The sequence below is a fragment of the Drosophila obscura genome, unplaced genomic scaffold (genome assembly GCF_018151105.1).
Source record: "Drosophila obscura isolate BZ-5 IFL unplaced genomic scaffold, ASM1815110v1 contig_84, whole genome shotgun sequence".
Classification (NCBI taxonomy): Eukaryota; Metazoa; Arthropoda; class Insecta; order Diptera; family Drosophilidae; genus Drosophila; species Drosophila obscura.
The window spans coordinates 327,483-343,932 of record NW_024542877.1 but is presented as its reverse complement, the minus strand read 5'-3'; the positions used below and the strand labels follow the sequence as shown (position 1 = coordinate 343,932).

General features: G+C 42.6%; 1 protein-coding gene across 5 annotated transcripts in view; it reads right to left on the bottom strand.

The window, feature by feature from the left end:
- The window catches only part of LOC111074655 (broad-complex core protein isoforms 1/2/3/4/5), a 47,886-nt gene that overhangs the window by 10,853 nt on the left and 20,583 nt on the right, over positions 1 to 16,450 (bottom strand). For 2 of the 5 annotated variants that reach the window (XM_022367529.2, XM_022367527.2), the window contains exons 4-8: positions 16,024 to 16,447; positions 15,673 to 15,934; positions 15,440 to 15,585; positions 15,220 to 15,270; positions 7,287 to 8,584 (exon numbers count right to left, since the gene is read on the bottom strand). In XM_022367529.2, the coding sequence (XP_022223221.2) occupies positions 7,677 to 8,584; positions 15,220 to 15,270; positions 15,440 to 15,585; positions 15,673 to 15,934; positions 16,024 to 16,447 (1,791 nt within the window). In that variant the 3' untranslated portion in view covers positions 7,287 to 7,676. Of the gene's footprint in view, positions 1 to 7,286; positions 8,585 to 15,219; positions 15,271 to 15,439; positions 15,586 to 15,672; positions 15,935 to 16,023; positions 16,448 to 16,450 lie in introns of those variants that run through there. The other 3 variants (XM_022367530.2, XM_022367532.2, XM_022367531.2) reach the window with 2 other exon arrangements.

Genomic DNA, 16,450 nt, shown 5'->3' with positions numbered 1-16,450 from the left:
GATATCTTACTACAATACATACAAAAATAACAAAAAAAAAAAAAAATGTTTTGTGTTTTTGTTTGGATCTACAGAGAAGAATTGTTTGTTGTACAGAGAAGAAGTTTCCTTTTTTTTTTTTTGTTCGTTTTGATGGGGGTAAAGTGTGGTCAAGGGTCGAATGTTTAGCGCATTGCACATTGATGGGTGAGGGAGGATGATCCTTGGGTGGCATCCGCATCTGTAACTCTGGATCTCTGGTTTATGAGCGGAAGGATAATGACGGTCTGACGATCCTCGTTGGGTAATACTCTGGGGGTTTATGTGTGTGAGTGTGCTTGTTTGTGTGTGTGCGTGTGTGTGTGGGTTAACAGTCTTCTATCCGTGTGCGCTCCAAAGGTCTCCTTGTTACTCCTTTGCTTTCCTCCTTTTTCTCCTTTATGCTTTCTCCTATCCTAGTTCTAACGACCATCCTTCTCTATTCGCATCCCAATTTGGGATATGCGCCATAAAAAAAAATGCTTATATTGTATATGTAACTATACGTGTTTATCCTGCCCCAGGATTCCAGCGCGATTCCTACTTTTTTGTATATTTTTGTTGCTCCTTCTTCGTTTGTTTTTAGATGTATCGTATGTATTGTATATAGCGTATATATATCGTAAAAGACTTTTGTTTTTGCTTGCTTTATAATCAAGTCGTAAATAATCACAGTTTTTCCATTTGCCTAAAAATGTTTTTGTTTTTGTTTGTTTTTTTTTTCCATTTATTTTTCTCTCCTCTCCTCTCGTTTCACTCTCCATCTCTCGTCACTCGTTTCTTGTTCCTTGTTTTCGTTTTTTTGTTCTTGCCGAAAAAGTCTTTGAATTTTCCGCTATGTGAGATCCGAAATACATATGTACGTAGTAGTAGTAGTTCTACAAAACTCTCGCTTGTGCTGCTGCATCATCAATGAATGATCCTGGAGAAGGAGTATATCGTTTCTTTCGTACTGCTGCTCCTTCTAATCCTTCGTGTCGGTCGGTCGGTTCTCTTCTCTTCTCATCTATCATCTCTTTCGTAGTGGATGGGGGTATGTGTGTGTGTGTGTGGGTGCCTGTGTGTGTGGGTGCCTGTGTGTGTGGGTGTGTGTGTAGGTGCCCAATCCTTCTCGTGGTGTCCTCTCCTCTGTCACTGTCTCTCTGTTTTTCTGTAGCATACTTTTCTGCGCCTCGCTTATTGATCTAATAAATTCATACGTTCATAGGGATTCTGGTGCTGATGCTGATGCTGGTGCGGGTGTGGGGGATGCGTGTGCGGATGCGGCAGCTGATGCGGATGCTGGTGGGACAGCTGATGCGGATGCGGATGCTGATGGTGATGCTGCTGCTGGTGGGCCGACAAATGGGGTGGCAGATGGTGGCTGAGCTGTTGCTGCTGCTGCTGATGGAGTTGCATTGCCGCCGCTGAAAAAGCACCCGCACTGCCAGCGCCGCCGCCTCCACCCGAGTGGTCCAATTGCGTGAGGTCAACGGTGGGCGTGCTGCTAGAACCCGATCCGTACGGTTCCCCGCCCCCGACTGGGGATGCCCCTGTGCCCGGTGGTCCCGCAGCAGCTGCTGCTGCCGCCGCCGCCGCTGCAGCCGCTGCCGAGTTGTTGAGCGCAACGTGGAACAGCTGCTGCAATAATTGATGCTGATCTTATAAGAAGTCTATGCACGGCTTGACAATGCCCGGCGACGACTGCTGCTGCTGCTGCTGGTGCGCCGCCGCCAGCTGAAGCGTTGAGCTGGCCGTGCCCCCGGCCACAGCCGCTGCACCCACAATGGGCGACAGCAGAAGCTCAGCAGCAGCGGCGGCCGCAGCTGCGGCGGCTGCCACCGCATTGCCGCCAGCTCCACCGCCACCGCCGCCGCCCACTGATACACTGTTATTGGCCGCTGCCGCTGCAGCGCTCAGGGAGCTTAAGCGACTGATGGAGACGGCTGCCCGGACTGCCAGCCTGGCCCACGCCGACACCGCCCACGCCGGCTCCATGATGGAAGTACGAGTGATGGTTCTTCTGGCGTCGGTGGTAGATGCTCTTGTGGTTGTTCAGCGAGTTGAGGGTGCGGAACACCTTGTGGCACAGATTGCAGACGGCGTTGTTCAGCGGCTGCAGATGCTGTTGCTCCTTGTGCCGCTTCAGGGTGAGCTTGGTGCTCAGCAGCTTGCCGCAGACATCGCAGCGGTGGCACGCATTCAGGGGCAGGGGCAACAGCAGCCGATTGGCCTGTGCCACATCGCTGGCCCTAACGGACGACAGCAGACTTCCCCCAGGTCCACCGGCGGCCGAGCCACGACCGCCACCGCTGCTGCCGGCGGCAGCCGATGGAGACAGCGAGGCGCGTCGGTGGTGCAGCAAGTGGTGATGCTCTAGCGGTGATCCTGCCCTCGCCAGGGCATGGGCATGGGCAGCGTGCGCATGTGCATGGGCATGGTGGGCGGCGGCGGTCAACTCGTGGTGCGTGGCATGCAACTGATGGTGGCTGGGCAGCAGCGATAGTGGATGCTGTCCGAAATGCGAATGATGCGAGGGCGGCGGTGGTAGTGGCGGCGATGATGGTCCTGATCCTGTGCCCGGCGGCTCAATGTCCCGCTCACGGTCGATCGATCGCTCGCGCTCGCGCTCCCGCTCACGTTCCCTCTCTCGCTCACGCTCCCGCTCGCGCTCTCTCTCCCGCTTGTGGTAGGCCTGGGGTGAGGGCGAGGGTGTGCCCACATGCCCATCTGTGGCACCGCCATGCGAGGAACGGGACAGGCTTTCCCTTTCGTGGGCAAGCAGCTTGCTGCTGCAGCCACCGCTGCTGCTGTTGCGCTGTTGGTGCTGTTGTTCTTGTTTCAAATGTTGTTGCTGTTGCTGTTGCTGCTGCAGATGCTGTTGTTGTTGTTGCTGTTGTTGTTGTGGATTATGTTGTGTGGAATGATGTTGTTGTTGTTGTTGTTGGAGGAGGTGGTGTTGTTGTTGTTGTGATGATTGTTGTTGGTCTACTTGTTGTTGTTGGTTGTTGCTACTACTATTACTAGAAGGATTGCCACTACCGCCGGGCACTATGACGCCGCCGAGTAGGCTGCCACCACCGGTGCTGCCACCTAAACACGGTCATATAGAGGGAAGAGAAGAAAAAAAGAGACAATAGTGACTTTTCTGTATAATTGACTTTGTTGTTATTTATTTTTTTTGTTTTTGTTTTTTTTTGTTTGGTTTTTCTTTTGTATTTGTTTCGTATTTGTTTGTTGTTTCGTTTAGTTTTGTCTCTCTGTTTTGTGGGTGTTTAAATGTCTGTTTTAGTTTCTGTTTTGGTGTCTGTTTCGGTGTCTGCTTGGTGTCTGTTTTGGCGTCTGTTTTGGTGTCTGTTTTGGTGTCTGTTTTAGTGTCTGTTTTGGCGTCTGTTTTGGTGTCTATTTTGGTGTTTAATCTGTCAGTGTGTGTGTTCCAGTGTTTGAATGTTTTGTGTGTGTGTGTGTTCGGTTTGTTTTTTTATGTATTAGTTGGTCTGTGTTTGTTGTCTAAGTTTCTGTTTCTGTGCTTGTTTTTCTTGTCTGTGTTTCTGTTTTCTGTTTGTTTTTGTTTGTTTGTTTCTTTGTTTACTTTTATAACACTAACAAATCCAGGCTCAAAACAATGTAAAATTTTTGCTAATTTTTTTTTTTATTTATTTATTTTTTTTTTTTTTTTGCTAACATTGGTTTTTGTTTTCCTTTCTTTTACTTGTACTTTCGCTTGTTCTCTCTTTTATGTTTCTCTCGTTTTGCGAAGTGTGGAGCTCGCTCATTCTTCGAATGGTTTTTCGATTTTAACGAAGGAATTTGTTCAAAAAACGCTGTGCTGATATTTCGATTCAAATTTCAGATTCGGTTTGCAATTTCGCATTTTCGATTTTCGAATTTTTGGTTGTTTCTTTTTCTGGGTTCCCAAAATTGTGGGACAAAAACACATAGAAATAAAATGGGAATAAAAACGGTTTTTTTTTTTTTTTTGACTGTTTGTGGTTGTTGGCTGTTTTTGGCTGTGGCTAGTTTTTTTGTGATTTGTTGATTGTTCAAATACGAATTGGAAAGGTTCTTCTGAAGAGCTCAACTTGCGGCAAGTTTCGCTTCGATTCGGATTTTTGGATTTCGAGATTGCCTTGCGACGACTCTCGATTTCTGGACTGCTGATGGCAGTTGCAGCTGCAGACCAGCTGCCGCTGCCACTGCCACCTGCCACACACTGCCATTTTTGTGGCAAACAAATAACGTTTTTTGGTAACTTGTTTTTTTTTCTGTAATTTTGGTGGTGGTTGTAACCAATTGGGTGTGTGAATATCGATAATTTCGTGGATGCTTTTTAAAACCAATTTTTGTTCGATTTCGATTTTTTCAATTCGATCTCAATTTTCTTTGAATTTTCTCAATTGTTTGTTAAGTTATTTTTGTTTAGCAAAATTTTGAAACATTTGTTTTTGGCCTGATTGATTTGTTGTATGTATAAAAATGTTTTTAGTATTATTTTTGATTTTGTTCTCTTTTTTGGGTTATTTTTAGTTTTTTTTTTTTTTTCTTGCTTTCTTTTGTGGTTGCAAGTTGTCAATTTTTTTTCTTGCGGTTTTTTGTCACTAGTGTCTCTTTTTTTTCAAACTCAATCGCAGCACCGTTTGCCTGTTGGGTTTGGCTTTGGTTTGGATTTGGTAAGGGGGTGGGGGGGAGGGTTTGCTGGGTACGGTTTGGTGGGAGATTGGTTAAAAACGAACCAAAACGTGCTAGGGATAAGGGTTAGGGGGTAGTTGTGGGGTCAGGGGTCACACTTAGTGTAGGAGGCTTCATCGAATTGGTTTTTGTGTGTTTGTGTGTGTGAGTGCGAGGTGGGGGTAGGTGTTTAGGGGCTGTGGGGCCTGGGTCGGGGGCTTTCTCTTAGTTTCAGATACTTAGCATTTTTTTAAACGGCTGCTGCTGGCCTGCTGATGATGGTGTGGTTGGGGGGGTTGGTGGTCTTCGAGGGGTAAGGAGACGTTCAGGAGTGGGGGGTTTGTGGGATAAGTATTAGTATTAGTTATTGTAATTGTTGTGGTTTTTTCTTGTTGTTTTATTTCTTTCAGGGGGTGCTTAAAGTAAATGGAGGAGGGTAAATGTTTTTGCGCTGCCCTTTCATACGAGTTATCTCAGGACTGTCTGTATGTATAGGTATAGGTATGTAATGTAGGTGTGTATGTGGGGGGGGAACTGCATGTTTGGTGTGGTTGGACTTGGGGTTGGGTGGAGGGGGTAGTTCAGTTCGATTCAGTTCGGAACACACACATACGCAAGTACGAAACAACGTAGACAGTAGACAGGAGACACGAGACAGAGCCAAAAATCTTGCACCATCTTCTCTAGCTATAAGTGTAAATATGTATGTATCGTATGTATGTATGTATGTTTGTATGGGAATGTTATGATGAGAATATAACCAGAGAGTAAGACAGAGAGAAATAGAGAGAGAGAGAGAGTACTAGTGGGGGGATCATCAATTCGATTTATTCTTCTGTTTCACAATTGGGTGGTTGGGGGGGTTTGGTAAGGGGGTTGACGCCTCGATTGACATGCATACAACACTGAGTGGAGGTGGAGTTTATGGAGTGAATGGAGAGTGGAGTACAGTAGTGAATAGAGTGAGTGTAGTGGAGTGTATTAGTGAATAGAGCGAGTATAGTGAGTATAGTGAATAGAATGATTGGGGGAGGGGGTGGGTTGCCTCAAATCGGAGGACAATCAATCGATCTCATGATGTTGTTGTTGTTGTTTTGGTAAATGAAATATTTCCCTCTTCATGTGTATACTTTTATTTGTAATTAATTCATGAATTGTATAGAATCGTAAGTGGGTTTTGTGGTCTTCAATCGCACAGTGTTTACCGCAGTAATCGCTTCGTATTTATACATATATGGATTTTTATTTATTGCAATTTTGCTTTTTGTTGTTGCTTGTTTCATAGGTAGATCTTAAGCTTACGGATATGGGCTGGTATTTTATATTATATGGTATATGGTATATATGGTTATGGGTTGGTTGTATCTCGTATCATTCTTGTTTACCTTTCAACTCTTATGCAAATTCTAATAATTAACGAACACAGGTGTACTCTTGAAAAGTATCCGGTCAAAATATTTAATTAATATTCGTATAACTTACGGATTACAAAAAACACAAAAAATTGGAGAAAAAAAAAAATATTATTTAGTACTAAAGTTAAACACATTTGTTTGTTTTGTTTTTTTTTTCCTTAAATATATTCATATGCATCGTGATTCGTGTGCGTGTGTGTGTGTGTGTGTGTTTGTGTGTGTGTGTTTGTGTGTGTGTGTTTGTGTGTATGTATGTGTGATCTTCTTAAACCCTAAACTATTCAGAAAATCTGTTAATTATATTTAGTTTATTATCGTAAAGATCTTTGCAATTGGTCGGTCGTTCGGTCGGTCGCTCTTCCTATCGCTCGGCGTTTCTCCCACTCATACATGCATGTGTGTGTGTGCATCTGTGTGTATATATACTCTATAACTCTTCAACTCTTCAACATTATATATATATATTTATATTTTTTATGTAGATTTAAGTGTAAAAAAAAAAACACTGTATCTTGGTCTTTATTTTAAGTGTAAAAAGAGAGTTAATAAATCGTAACATCATTATCCTTTATTTTCTTTTATCCATCCTTTCCAAAGTTTTATCCTCCTTTTGTTTTTTTTTTTTTTTTTTTTGTTAATTTTTCTTTATTTTTTTATTTTATTGGTTTAAATTCTATTTAGTTAAAGCCATTTCGAAGAATTCACTACGGGGCACACACCTCTCTGCCTTGGGCTCTACACTACAACATTCATCCTTCCTTCCTTGCTTGCTTCCTTCTTTCATTAAGGGTTATAAAGATTATATATAGCTAACAAGAAGAGAGTGTGTTGAAAAAGGGGTTCAGGGGAGGGCAACAACTACTAATAGTACTTATCGATTTGCAGTATAAACTGTGTATCCTTGTGTGTGTGTGTGTGTTTGTCTGTGTGTGCTTAGCAAACTACCAAAAAGGCAACTTCTAATTCGTAACTAGCCTAAGTCGTGTGCTCTCGTCTGTTCTCTGCTGTACTCTTGACTCTTCCTTCATTTCTATTTTGTTTCAAACTTTTTCTGTTCTCCTGTTCTTGTATCTATCTTTAGTTATCTGTGTTCTGTGTTCTGTGTTCTCTGCCTACCTTCTTCTTCTCTTTTTTATATTTCTTCCATTTTTTTTTTTCTTTATTTTAAAAAGCACCATTTTCTCTCCTCTCATTCTCTTCTTTAAAGTATTTTTGTGTGTATTTGTGTGTGAGTGTGTGTGTGTGTTTATGTGGCTTATGAATCTATGTATGTATGTAAGTATTCTGATGTAGATTATTCAATATTCAATGTGCAATGTTCAGAATATTCAAATGCAATCGTTTGAATCGCTTATGGATTGTAGGGGATTTGGGGGTTTCTCTTGGGGCTTCTTCGGACTTAGAAATTAGGGGAACAAATCGTTGGGGGGGGCAAACTTAACAAAAAACACATTCCTAATATCAAGGCGGCCCTCAGCTTGAGGTGAAGTTTGCGCTGGCCAGGTGGTGGTGCAGTTGACGATGGCGGTGCTGATGCTGCTGGTGGTGGTGCTGCTGCTGTTGCTGTTGCTGATGGTAGTCAAAGTACATGAAACCCTATGAGGAGGAGTGATGATTCAGCTGCTGATGCTGCTGCTGTTGCTGTTGATGGTAGTAGCTATTGCCCGGCGTCTGCGCAACGGCAACGGCATTCGGCTCTGCCTTAGGTTGCTTTAGGTTGCGATGGTAGATGCTCTTGTGGTTGCGCAGGCTGTTCAGTGAGCTGTACACCCGCTTACAGATGTTGCACACCGGCTCCTTGGTGGGGCGCATATGCACGTTCTGGATGTGTCGCTTGAGGCGTGTCAGGGAGCTCAGGTTCTTGTTGCACGGATTGCAACGGAAGTCATCACCGCCGCTTTGCGCATTGTTCAGGCTGCCCCCTGAAGTGTTTATGCCACCGCTCGTTGAGTTGTTCAGATTACCACCACCACCGCTATTGCCGCTGCTGGCGCTCGTTGCTGCCGCTGTGGCACTGGCCGTGGCCGCCATATTGGCCATCACGGCGGCAAACATCTGCTGTTGGGCCGTTGTGGGCGTATTCGCTGTGGGTGTGCTGCAGGCCAGTATACCATTCGGTGTCTGGCGGCCTGAATTGTTGGCCTGCTGCTGCTGCTGTTGTTGGTGTTGCTGCTGCTGTTGGTGTTGCTGCTGTTGCTGTTGATGCTGCTGTTGGTGTTGCTGCTGCTGTTGCTGTTGCTGGGGCAAGAGTGCGGTCACTGAGAGGCCACCGTTGCTGCCGCTACCACCGCTGCTTCCGTTGGCTGCGAATGTGGAGAGGTTAAGGCCACAGATGCCAGGGGCATTTGTGATTGCTGTTCGGTTTGTAGTTTTAGTTGTTGTTGGTGATGGAGTTGTTGTTGAGTTGTTGTTGTTGTTTGTTTGTTGGGAGTAAGCGTGGTTGTTGTTGTTGTAGTAGTTGTTTTTAGTTGTAGTTGTAGTTGTAGCATTTGTCGTCAGATTACCTGACGACAAGTTTTGGGGAAGAAAGTCAGAAAACGTCGCATTAGCCCAAGGACAACGAGTTTTTTTTTTTTATTGAATTGAATTTGCATTTTTTGTTTCAATTTTGCGTGATTTCTCATTTGATTTGGATTTGGATTTTGCCTTGCTTTGCTTCTTTTTTTTTTGGTGGTAGGGATTTTAGCCGGATGTTTTTTTTTTTGTGTATCAGTAAATGGAATTTTGGTTTAGCATTTTTTGCATCAAATATATGGTAATTTTTGTTGTTGTTTCATGTAAGTTGTTTCTCAGTTGCTCAGAATTTGTTGAATTTAACTTTGGATTTACGTTTCGATTGTTCAATCTGGTTTCTTTCTTTCAGTTTCTATATATAACTATATTCTGTTCTGGCTGGTTGGGGTGGGTGCAAGGGGTCAGTGCATGACAGTGACAGTGCCAGAGATATATAGAGATATAGACAGATGGCAGATGGATATCAGTGGGGGGAATGGGACTCGGGATGGGGATATGGGCGTCATGGTATGGAAAAGAAAACCAAATGAATCCTCGGATTCATTCTGTCGCTGGGCTGAGGTGGTAAATGTGGAGAAGTTTAATTTCTTTTTTGATTGTTCGTCGGACGTTTCAGTTTCAATCTCAAAATTGATATTTTCTGTTTCCTGTTACTGCGAATGTTACTTTTACGACTGCGACTGTGACTGTTCGTTCTCTTGCAGCTTTTGCCTTCTTTCGTTTCGAAATATCTCGACTGGTTCGATATTTATGGAAAGACTACCGATACTCAACATGTGCAAAATTTTGTTGGGGGAAATTTTTGGTTTTTTTTTTGGTTGGTTGAATTTTTGTTGGTTTTTTGGGTGGGTTTTTTTGTTGTTGTTGTTGTGGTTGTTGTTTTTTCACTCATTACCATAGTGTGCGGTGGTGTTGGTGTGTGGGTAATATACAAAAAGTAGGGGGTGGTTGGTAGGTAGGTGGGTAGGGCAGTTTGGAGGAGCATTTCAATTTCAAACGTGAGAAGGGAGCAGAGAGAAGAGTCTGTATATTGTGTGTGTGTGTGTTTGAGTGTCTCTGTATGCGTGTGTGGGTGTGTGTGTGTGTGTTTGTGTTTAAAAAAACACCATCACCAAAGAAGGTTTTCCATTGTATTCCTGTTGTTGTTCGTGTAAGTGTCCTCTTGCCGTACCCGGTGTGTGTGTTCTCTCTCTCTCATTCTGCACGAGTGTGTGTGTGTGTATGTGTTGGGGGGACGGGCGTGTGTGTGTTTGGGTGTGTCACTTAAAAAGCACTAAAAATAAACCCTTGCCAAATTATCCATCGTGTTCTCTCTTTCTTCCTGGATCTTAATGATACGTCTTTTTTGCGTAATATCAAATTCAATCTCAAATTCAAATTCGTTTTTGTTTCTGTTTCTTATTCAATGTTAGCAGAATTTTGTTTTAAATTTACATTGTGCTTAGATTTTGTTTACATTTGTTGTTGTATTTTTTGTTTGTTGTTGTTATTTTTTGGTACAGTTCTTGTTTTTTTTTGTTTCTTTGCAGTTTTTTATTTTTGTGTGGCTGTAGAAGGCTGGGGGGTGGAGAGGAATTGTATCGATATTCTATTTCGGCTGCATTTATGATGGTTTTGGTTCAAGTAAGTTTTCCATTTTCAATACAACTCTGCCCAATGCTAAGAGTTCCTAATTGGATGAATTATGCCACTAAATATTTCCAGTTTGACAGTATCCTTTAGCATTGCTACTCTCACTCTTTTTATCCGCTTTCTCTGCACTCTGCACTAATAATTTAATTTTTTTTTTCTTTTTCTATTTTACTATTCATTTTTTATATTTCTGTTTTTCACGATATTTTTTTCGTTTCTTTTCCTTATATTTTCTATTCTGTTTGTACTCATATTCTTTTTAATTTGTGCTCTTCCCATTCCACCCTTTCTACTCTGTGTTTCCCATTAGCGGGACTTCCACGCACTTCCGATTCCATAGCCAGCCCCCCCCCCCCATCCACCATAGCCAGCAAAGGAACGAGGATCATGTGTTCTTCCATATGGTTCAAATTCGTTCAATTTGTGTGTGCTTAGGAGATAACTTAAATACTTTTTAATAGGTGTTGGATACATATTTTCAGTTGTTAAGTGGGTTTTTTGTCGGGGTCACCAATTGTGGAACTTAAAATTAGTGAATTTTGAATGCTGTTCGCATGGGAATTAAACTAAAGGCATACACAATTTATGTATTGTTGTATATTCTAGGCGTAATCTAGATAACTATTCTCTTCATGATTTGTGTTTTTTTTTTTGTTTGTTTGTGTGTGTGTTGTGTTCATGTATAATAAATAGGAGCAACAAATATATATATATATATATATGTATGTATATATAGAGCGTAATTTAAAGCGGTTTTTGTCAATCAATTTGTATATACTTTGAAGCCTTTTGTTGAGACATAACTCTCAGTATAGTTCTTTTTGTGGTTGGGCGGGCATTTTGGATGGTTGTGTGGTGTGTGGGAGAACGGGGGGAAAGAGGGTGGTTGGTTGGTGTGTGATTGTATCATGTATCGATTTGTCTGCTTTTGGAGGATCGCCTGTAAGCGGCGGCTGTGGCTGTGGCTTTGTATCTTTGTATCCATTGGGTGTTGGGGAATTTTGGGGGATGTTTAGTAAAGCGGATTTATATACGTATACGAGGGGTTAGATCGATTCAATTCTTAACAATAGTTTGTATATATATATACTGGTCTCATATATATATATATATACATATATATATATGGGTGTGTGGGTAGGTTGATATATATATGTATAGGGGGGTCTCACGATTATTTTTGGGGGGTAGAAATTTGTTGTAAAAATTTTGGTCGGTTAGTAAAATTGGAAAGTAAATAAAGAATAGCGTTAGTTGATCAATTTGTTGAGGGTTAGTTTTTTTTTGTTCTCTTCGCATAATAGAGTTCATGTATGTGTGTGCGTGTGTGTGGGTGTGTGGGCGGGGATGTGTGTGTGTGTTTGTGTGAAAGTGAGAGTGTGTGCATTTTTGACTCCTTCGATTTCAAGAGAGATTATATTCTATTCTCTCTTTTTTCTGTGTTTGTGTGGGTGGTTTAGCTGGGTCTCACGATTGAGTGTGGGTGTGTATGCGTGTGTGTGTGTGCGTTGTTTGTCTCTCGTGTGTGTTCCTGTGTGCGTGCGTGCTGTGGGTGTAGGCGTGATCATGTGTGTTTCGTTTAATTGGTGTGCGTGTGTGTGTGTTTTTGTGGGTGGGAACCATTTTTGCGTTGTAGTATGGGTCTGCCGTGTGACACGCGGAACGTTGGTACGAGGTGGAACGGTTTTTTTTTTTGTTAACTGTATTACTATGGAACGGTGGAAACGACGCGAAACGTAGCGCGCTCGTATGTATGCAATGGTTTTTTGTATGTGTATGTGTCGCATGTTTATGTTTTATTTTCTTTTAATTTTCTTTTTGTTATGGAGCGGTTTTCTTTCGGTTCTTTCGATAGGAGCTAAACCCCTTCTTATGTATGTATACAAATGCCAATATGTGCTGCTCTTAACGCGGCTTTCAGCTCCCTTCCGGGGTGAACGAACGAAGGCCTACTAAAAGAATCTTGGGGTGCGCACTCGTTTCTGTATTCGTATTTGTATTCAATGAGATACTTGTGGAGGAGGGGGTCAGTGTGTATTCAAATTCTGTGTGTGTGTGTGTGTGTGTTTGTGGGGGGCTGTTGTTGTAGTGTTGGGTTGTGCTCAAAAAATAAGGGGCCAAATTTTGGATACGATCGACAGGACACGACAGAACACTCTTGTATGTGGGGGGGCCCAATTTCAATATCAATTTCTGGTCGAGTGTGTGCGGATGGGAGGGTCTTTTGGTCAATGGAAGGGGAAAATCTCGAATGGGGAATATAATCGCCTTCCCTTTAATTAATAATTTAAAACAAAATGAAAATGAATATGGAAAATTCGATTCGAAAAACATTTTTGTTTGACATTTTTCGTGGGTTGGTTTTTGGGTTGGGCTCAAATTTTGTTTCGTTTTGGTTTGGTTTGGTTCGAGGGTTTGGATTTTTGAGGGTTTTGGGGGTTTGATTTTGGTTTGGTTTACTTAGTTATAGACACAAGCACGACGACGTACAAATAAAGGAAAGAGTTCAATATTCAATATATATATATATATTTATGTAAGTATTTGTATATATATTCGATCTTCAAATGCGTTGCGTTTTACAAATGGAAACTAAAAAACGTTTGACACCAATAAAATTTTTATTTGCAAAATGTACTCGGGGTGTGTGGTGCGGAGACTCCTCATCAAATTATCAAGGAGTCTCACTTGTGGGAGAGAGTCTTGTGTTCTCGTGGTCTCTGGGGGGGTTTGGTTAAGGCTCAGGGCAACAAACGGAATGGAACATAACGTTACAGAACGAAACATAATGGAACGCAATGGTACAGAACGGAACGCAAGAGACCATAAAGAAACATAAAGATCATATAGAACAGGGTTTTCAAATGATAATTTATATCAAAATTAAACTGAAAAGCATTTGCGTGCCCTCTCATTGAGAGAATAGTAAACGAACGTAAACGAAGCAGTAGAAAGGGCTGGGGGGAAACGAACGGAATGGAATATAATTGAACCAAACGTAAACGAGGCAACAGAGAAGGGGATACAGGATTGGGTTTAAAAACAGAACCTTGAAAATTCGTACTTTTCTGTCTGTGTTAATCTCATGTTTTGATATCTAATTATGTATTGTATGTATATGCAAGTGTGTTTGTGTATGTGGGGGTGTGTCTAAGGCCGTGTCAATGTGTCTATGTCTATGACTATGTGTGTGTGTGGTGTGGGGTGTCTATATGTGATTGAGTGTGTGTGTGTTTGTTGGCGGGGTGAGTGCTGCGTGTTGCTGTAGTACATTTTGCTGGACTTTGACTTGGTTTTTTATTATTTTTTACTTTTGGCGGGGGCGTGGGGGGTGTTTTCATTACGAATACAAAAAATTAGCACACAAAACAAAACGGAAACATGAACAAAAAATTAGAAAGAAAAAAAAAACAACGAAAATTTGTAACGAAAATAAACGAGTAGAACGTTAAAACGGGGAGGAAAAGGGAAATTAAACACAACAAATACACGGAAACTATATATATATTTCTCATCTCGTCGTTGCAGTGTGTGTGTTTTTTTTTATTAGTTCTGATCTGGATCTGAATCTGGATATCTCAGCGCGGGCGCGTGAATGGAAAAGCCGGAAAAGCGAGCTCATCTGAAACGGGTTTCCTTAGTTTTTCTGCCCTAAGCAATAAACACCAATCAACAAATTGAGCCGCAAAAGCCGCAGGACCTTTAAAGGCATCTGCGGATGGGAGAGGCCTCTCCGGATGGCTGCGGCCTAACCGCAGCATACATTATGCAACAGGCCTCCGGGCCCATGGCGTGGTGGTGTTGGAGATGGAGTTAATTAATTTTGTGTAGTTCATCAAACAAACTTGGCGAGGGGGGTGGATGTTGCCTGTTGCTTGTCCTCGTTGTTGTTTGGTGTTTATTCTGTCTGAACTTGTCTAGAATTTTGTTTGCTTAGCAATTATCCTTCTGCGTTCATCAACATTCAACTGACGAGTGACGAGTAACGAGTGACGCATCATCGTTCATCGTAATCATTATTAACATATCAGCATGGCGTTTTTGTCATACATAAATAACTTGCGTCTAAAAAACCGTGTATCTAAATTGCATTTTGCATTCTTATTTTTTTTGATAATTGTGGTATTATTTTTTATTATTTTTTTTCTCGTTCTGGGGGTTTGTGATTTTCGTGGTTCTTGTTGTGTCTTGTGTGTGTGACCGAAACAAATGAAAACATTTACCATCGAAACAATCAAACAAGAAAGAAATTTGTACGCTTCTACGACATTTAACTCGACTTTTGTTTTGTTTTGGTATTTGATTATTATTATTTTTTTGGAATCGCAAACAAACTGAAAAACGGTTTTTGTTGGTAATTAAAAAGGACAGTAGTAGTGGTTCTCTCAATCGACAGTTTTTTTTTGTTGTTGTTGAGCCGCGGTCTTGGGGGGCGGGCAGGGGATGGATCGATCGGTCGTCTCCAATGGTATAAATCGGTATAAATCGAAAGTTAAATCAAAAAAGTCCTGCTCCTGATCAACACTCATACATACATACAAAAGAATGGATGCATGGATGACACTGCCTCTCAAGTCAGTTCGAAAACTCAAACAAAAAATCGAGAGAAAAAACAATGAAAATAAAATTTTCAAACAAGAAAACGACAACAACAAAAAAACAATGACTTTTAATTGAAGATCAAATAAAGATTATTTTCAACCAAATTTTTGTACGGGCATTAAATAAATCTCTCAGCATTTTTTGGGCAGATTTTTTTTTTTTTGAAAAATTGTCTTTTCTTTTTGCTTTTTCTTTGCTTTTCATTTGGTTTTTTTTTTTTGGTATTTTTACTGGTATTTTTCTGTACTTTTACTGGTATTATTTTTATAATATTTTTTTTTTTGTTTTTTGTATTTTTTGCATTTGATGTAAAAAATGTAATAATGAGCTTTTGAGCGCAAATAGAGCGAAACAATAGAAGTACAAAAAATAGAGAAATGCTCGGACTCACCTTGTGGGGACACGGCAAGATCACCGGACTGCTGCAATTGTGTGTTGAGACCTGATCGAGGGACAGTAGACAAATGGACACACAGAGCGAGAGAGAGAGAGAGACAAGCAGAAGAGGCAGGCGGCAGACGAGAGAGCGCAAAAAGAGAGGGAAGAGAGAAAGAAAAGTGTGTTAGGAGTGTCGTCAGGATGTGGCAGGAGACTTTGCACCGAATACGCACCAAGCAACGCTGAATGATCGAGATTGCTCATTGGGAAGTTAAAGGCGGCTGGATGGAACATTTTGTTCTCTGCCGGCGAAATGAGGAACTGTGGTGCCGCATGATGTGAGGCGAGACTGTCACCGATTTCCTCATCATTGCCAGAGCTAGAAGATCAACAACAACAAAATACCACAATTTAGTCTCTAAGATTTGGATTTATCAGGCTGGGGGGGGATGGGATGGATGCCTACCTTAGGGACCCCTTGCCACCATCACCGCTGCTGGAGCGATTGGCATCATGCTCGCCGGTGGAGTCATTGCTGTGCTCATCATTGGGATTGGCATTGTTATTGGAGCACACCAGCTCCATGGGCTCTGACTTCACCTGATCGTCGGCGCCGGCACGGGCCAGCGGTGAGGGTGTGAGGCTGCCCAATTTATCGCTGATGGAGATGCCATTGCCATTGCTAGCGCCATTGTTGCCAGTGTTTCCGTTGCCAGTGGGTCCGTTGCCTGAAATATAACAATAGATGGGGGGATCCCAGTTAGATTCGGTCTCAAGGATGTGTGTTAGATTCCGCCACTGCACCACCATCACTCACGTTTCTCTTCCTTTAGCGGCGGTGTGTTGTTGTTATTGTGGTGCTTGATCGTACTAAAGTCAGCCGGCGTCTGCTGTGGCGATGCGCTGCGCGCATGAATGGACGGCAAGTCCGGGCTGTTGTTGTTGCTGCCACTGCCCAGGGGCAGGCCATTATCGGCGGATCCACGCAGACGCTTGAGGGCGTGCGAGGTCTCCTCCGCGCTGCTGCGGTGCATCATGGCCATGCGCTTCAGCAGCTGGTTGTTGAGATGCGAGGGCAGCGACTGTGGTGGCGGCGGTGGGGAGCCAGCTCCCTGGCGGCTAAACAATGTCGAGGCGCCACCATCATCATGCAGCGGGCCATGGTGTGGATGTGGATGGGCGTGAGTGTTGAGCGGTGTACGAACGCCGGCATTGGCCAGGTTCTGTATTTGAGCCAGGTGCTG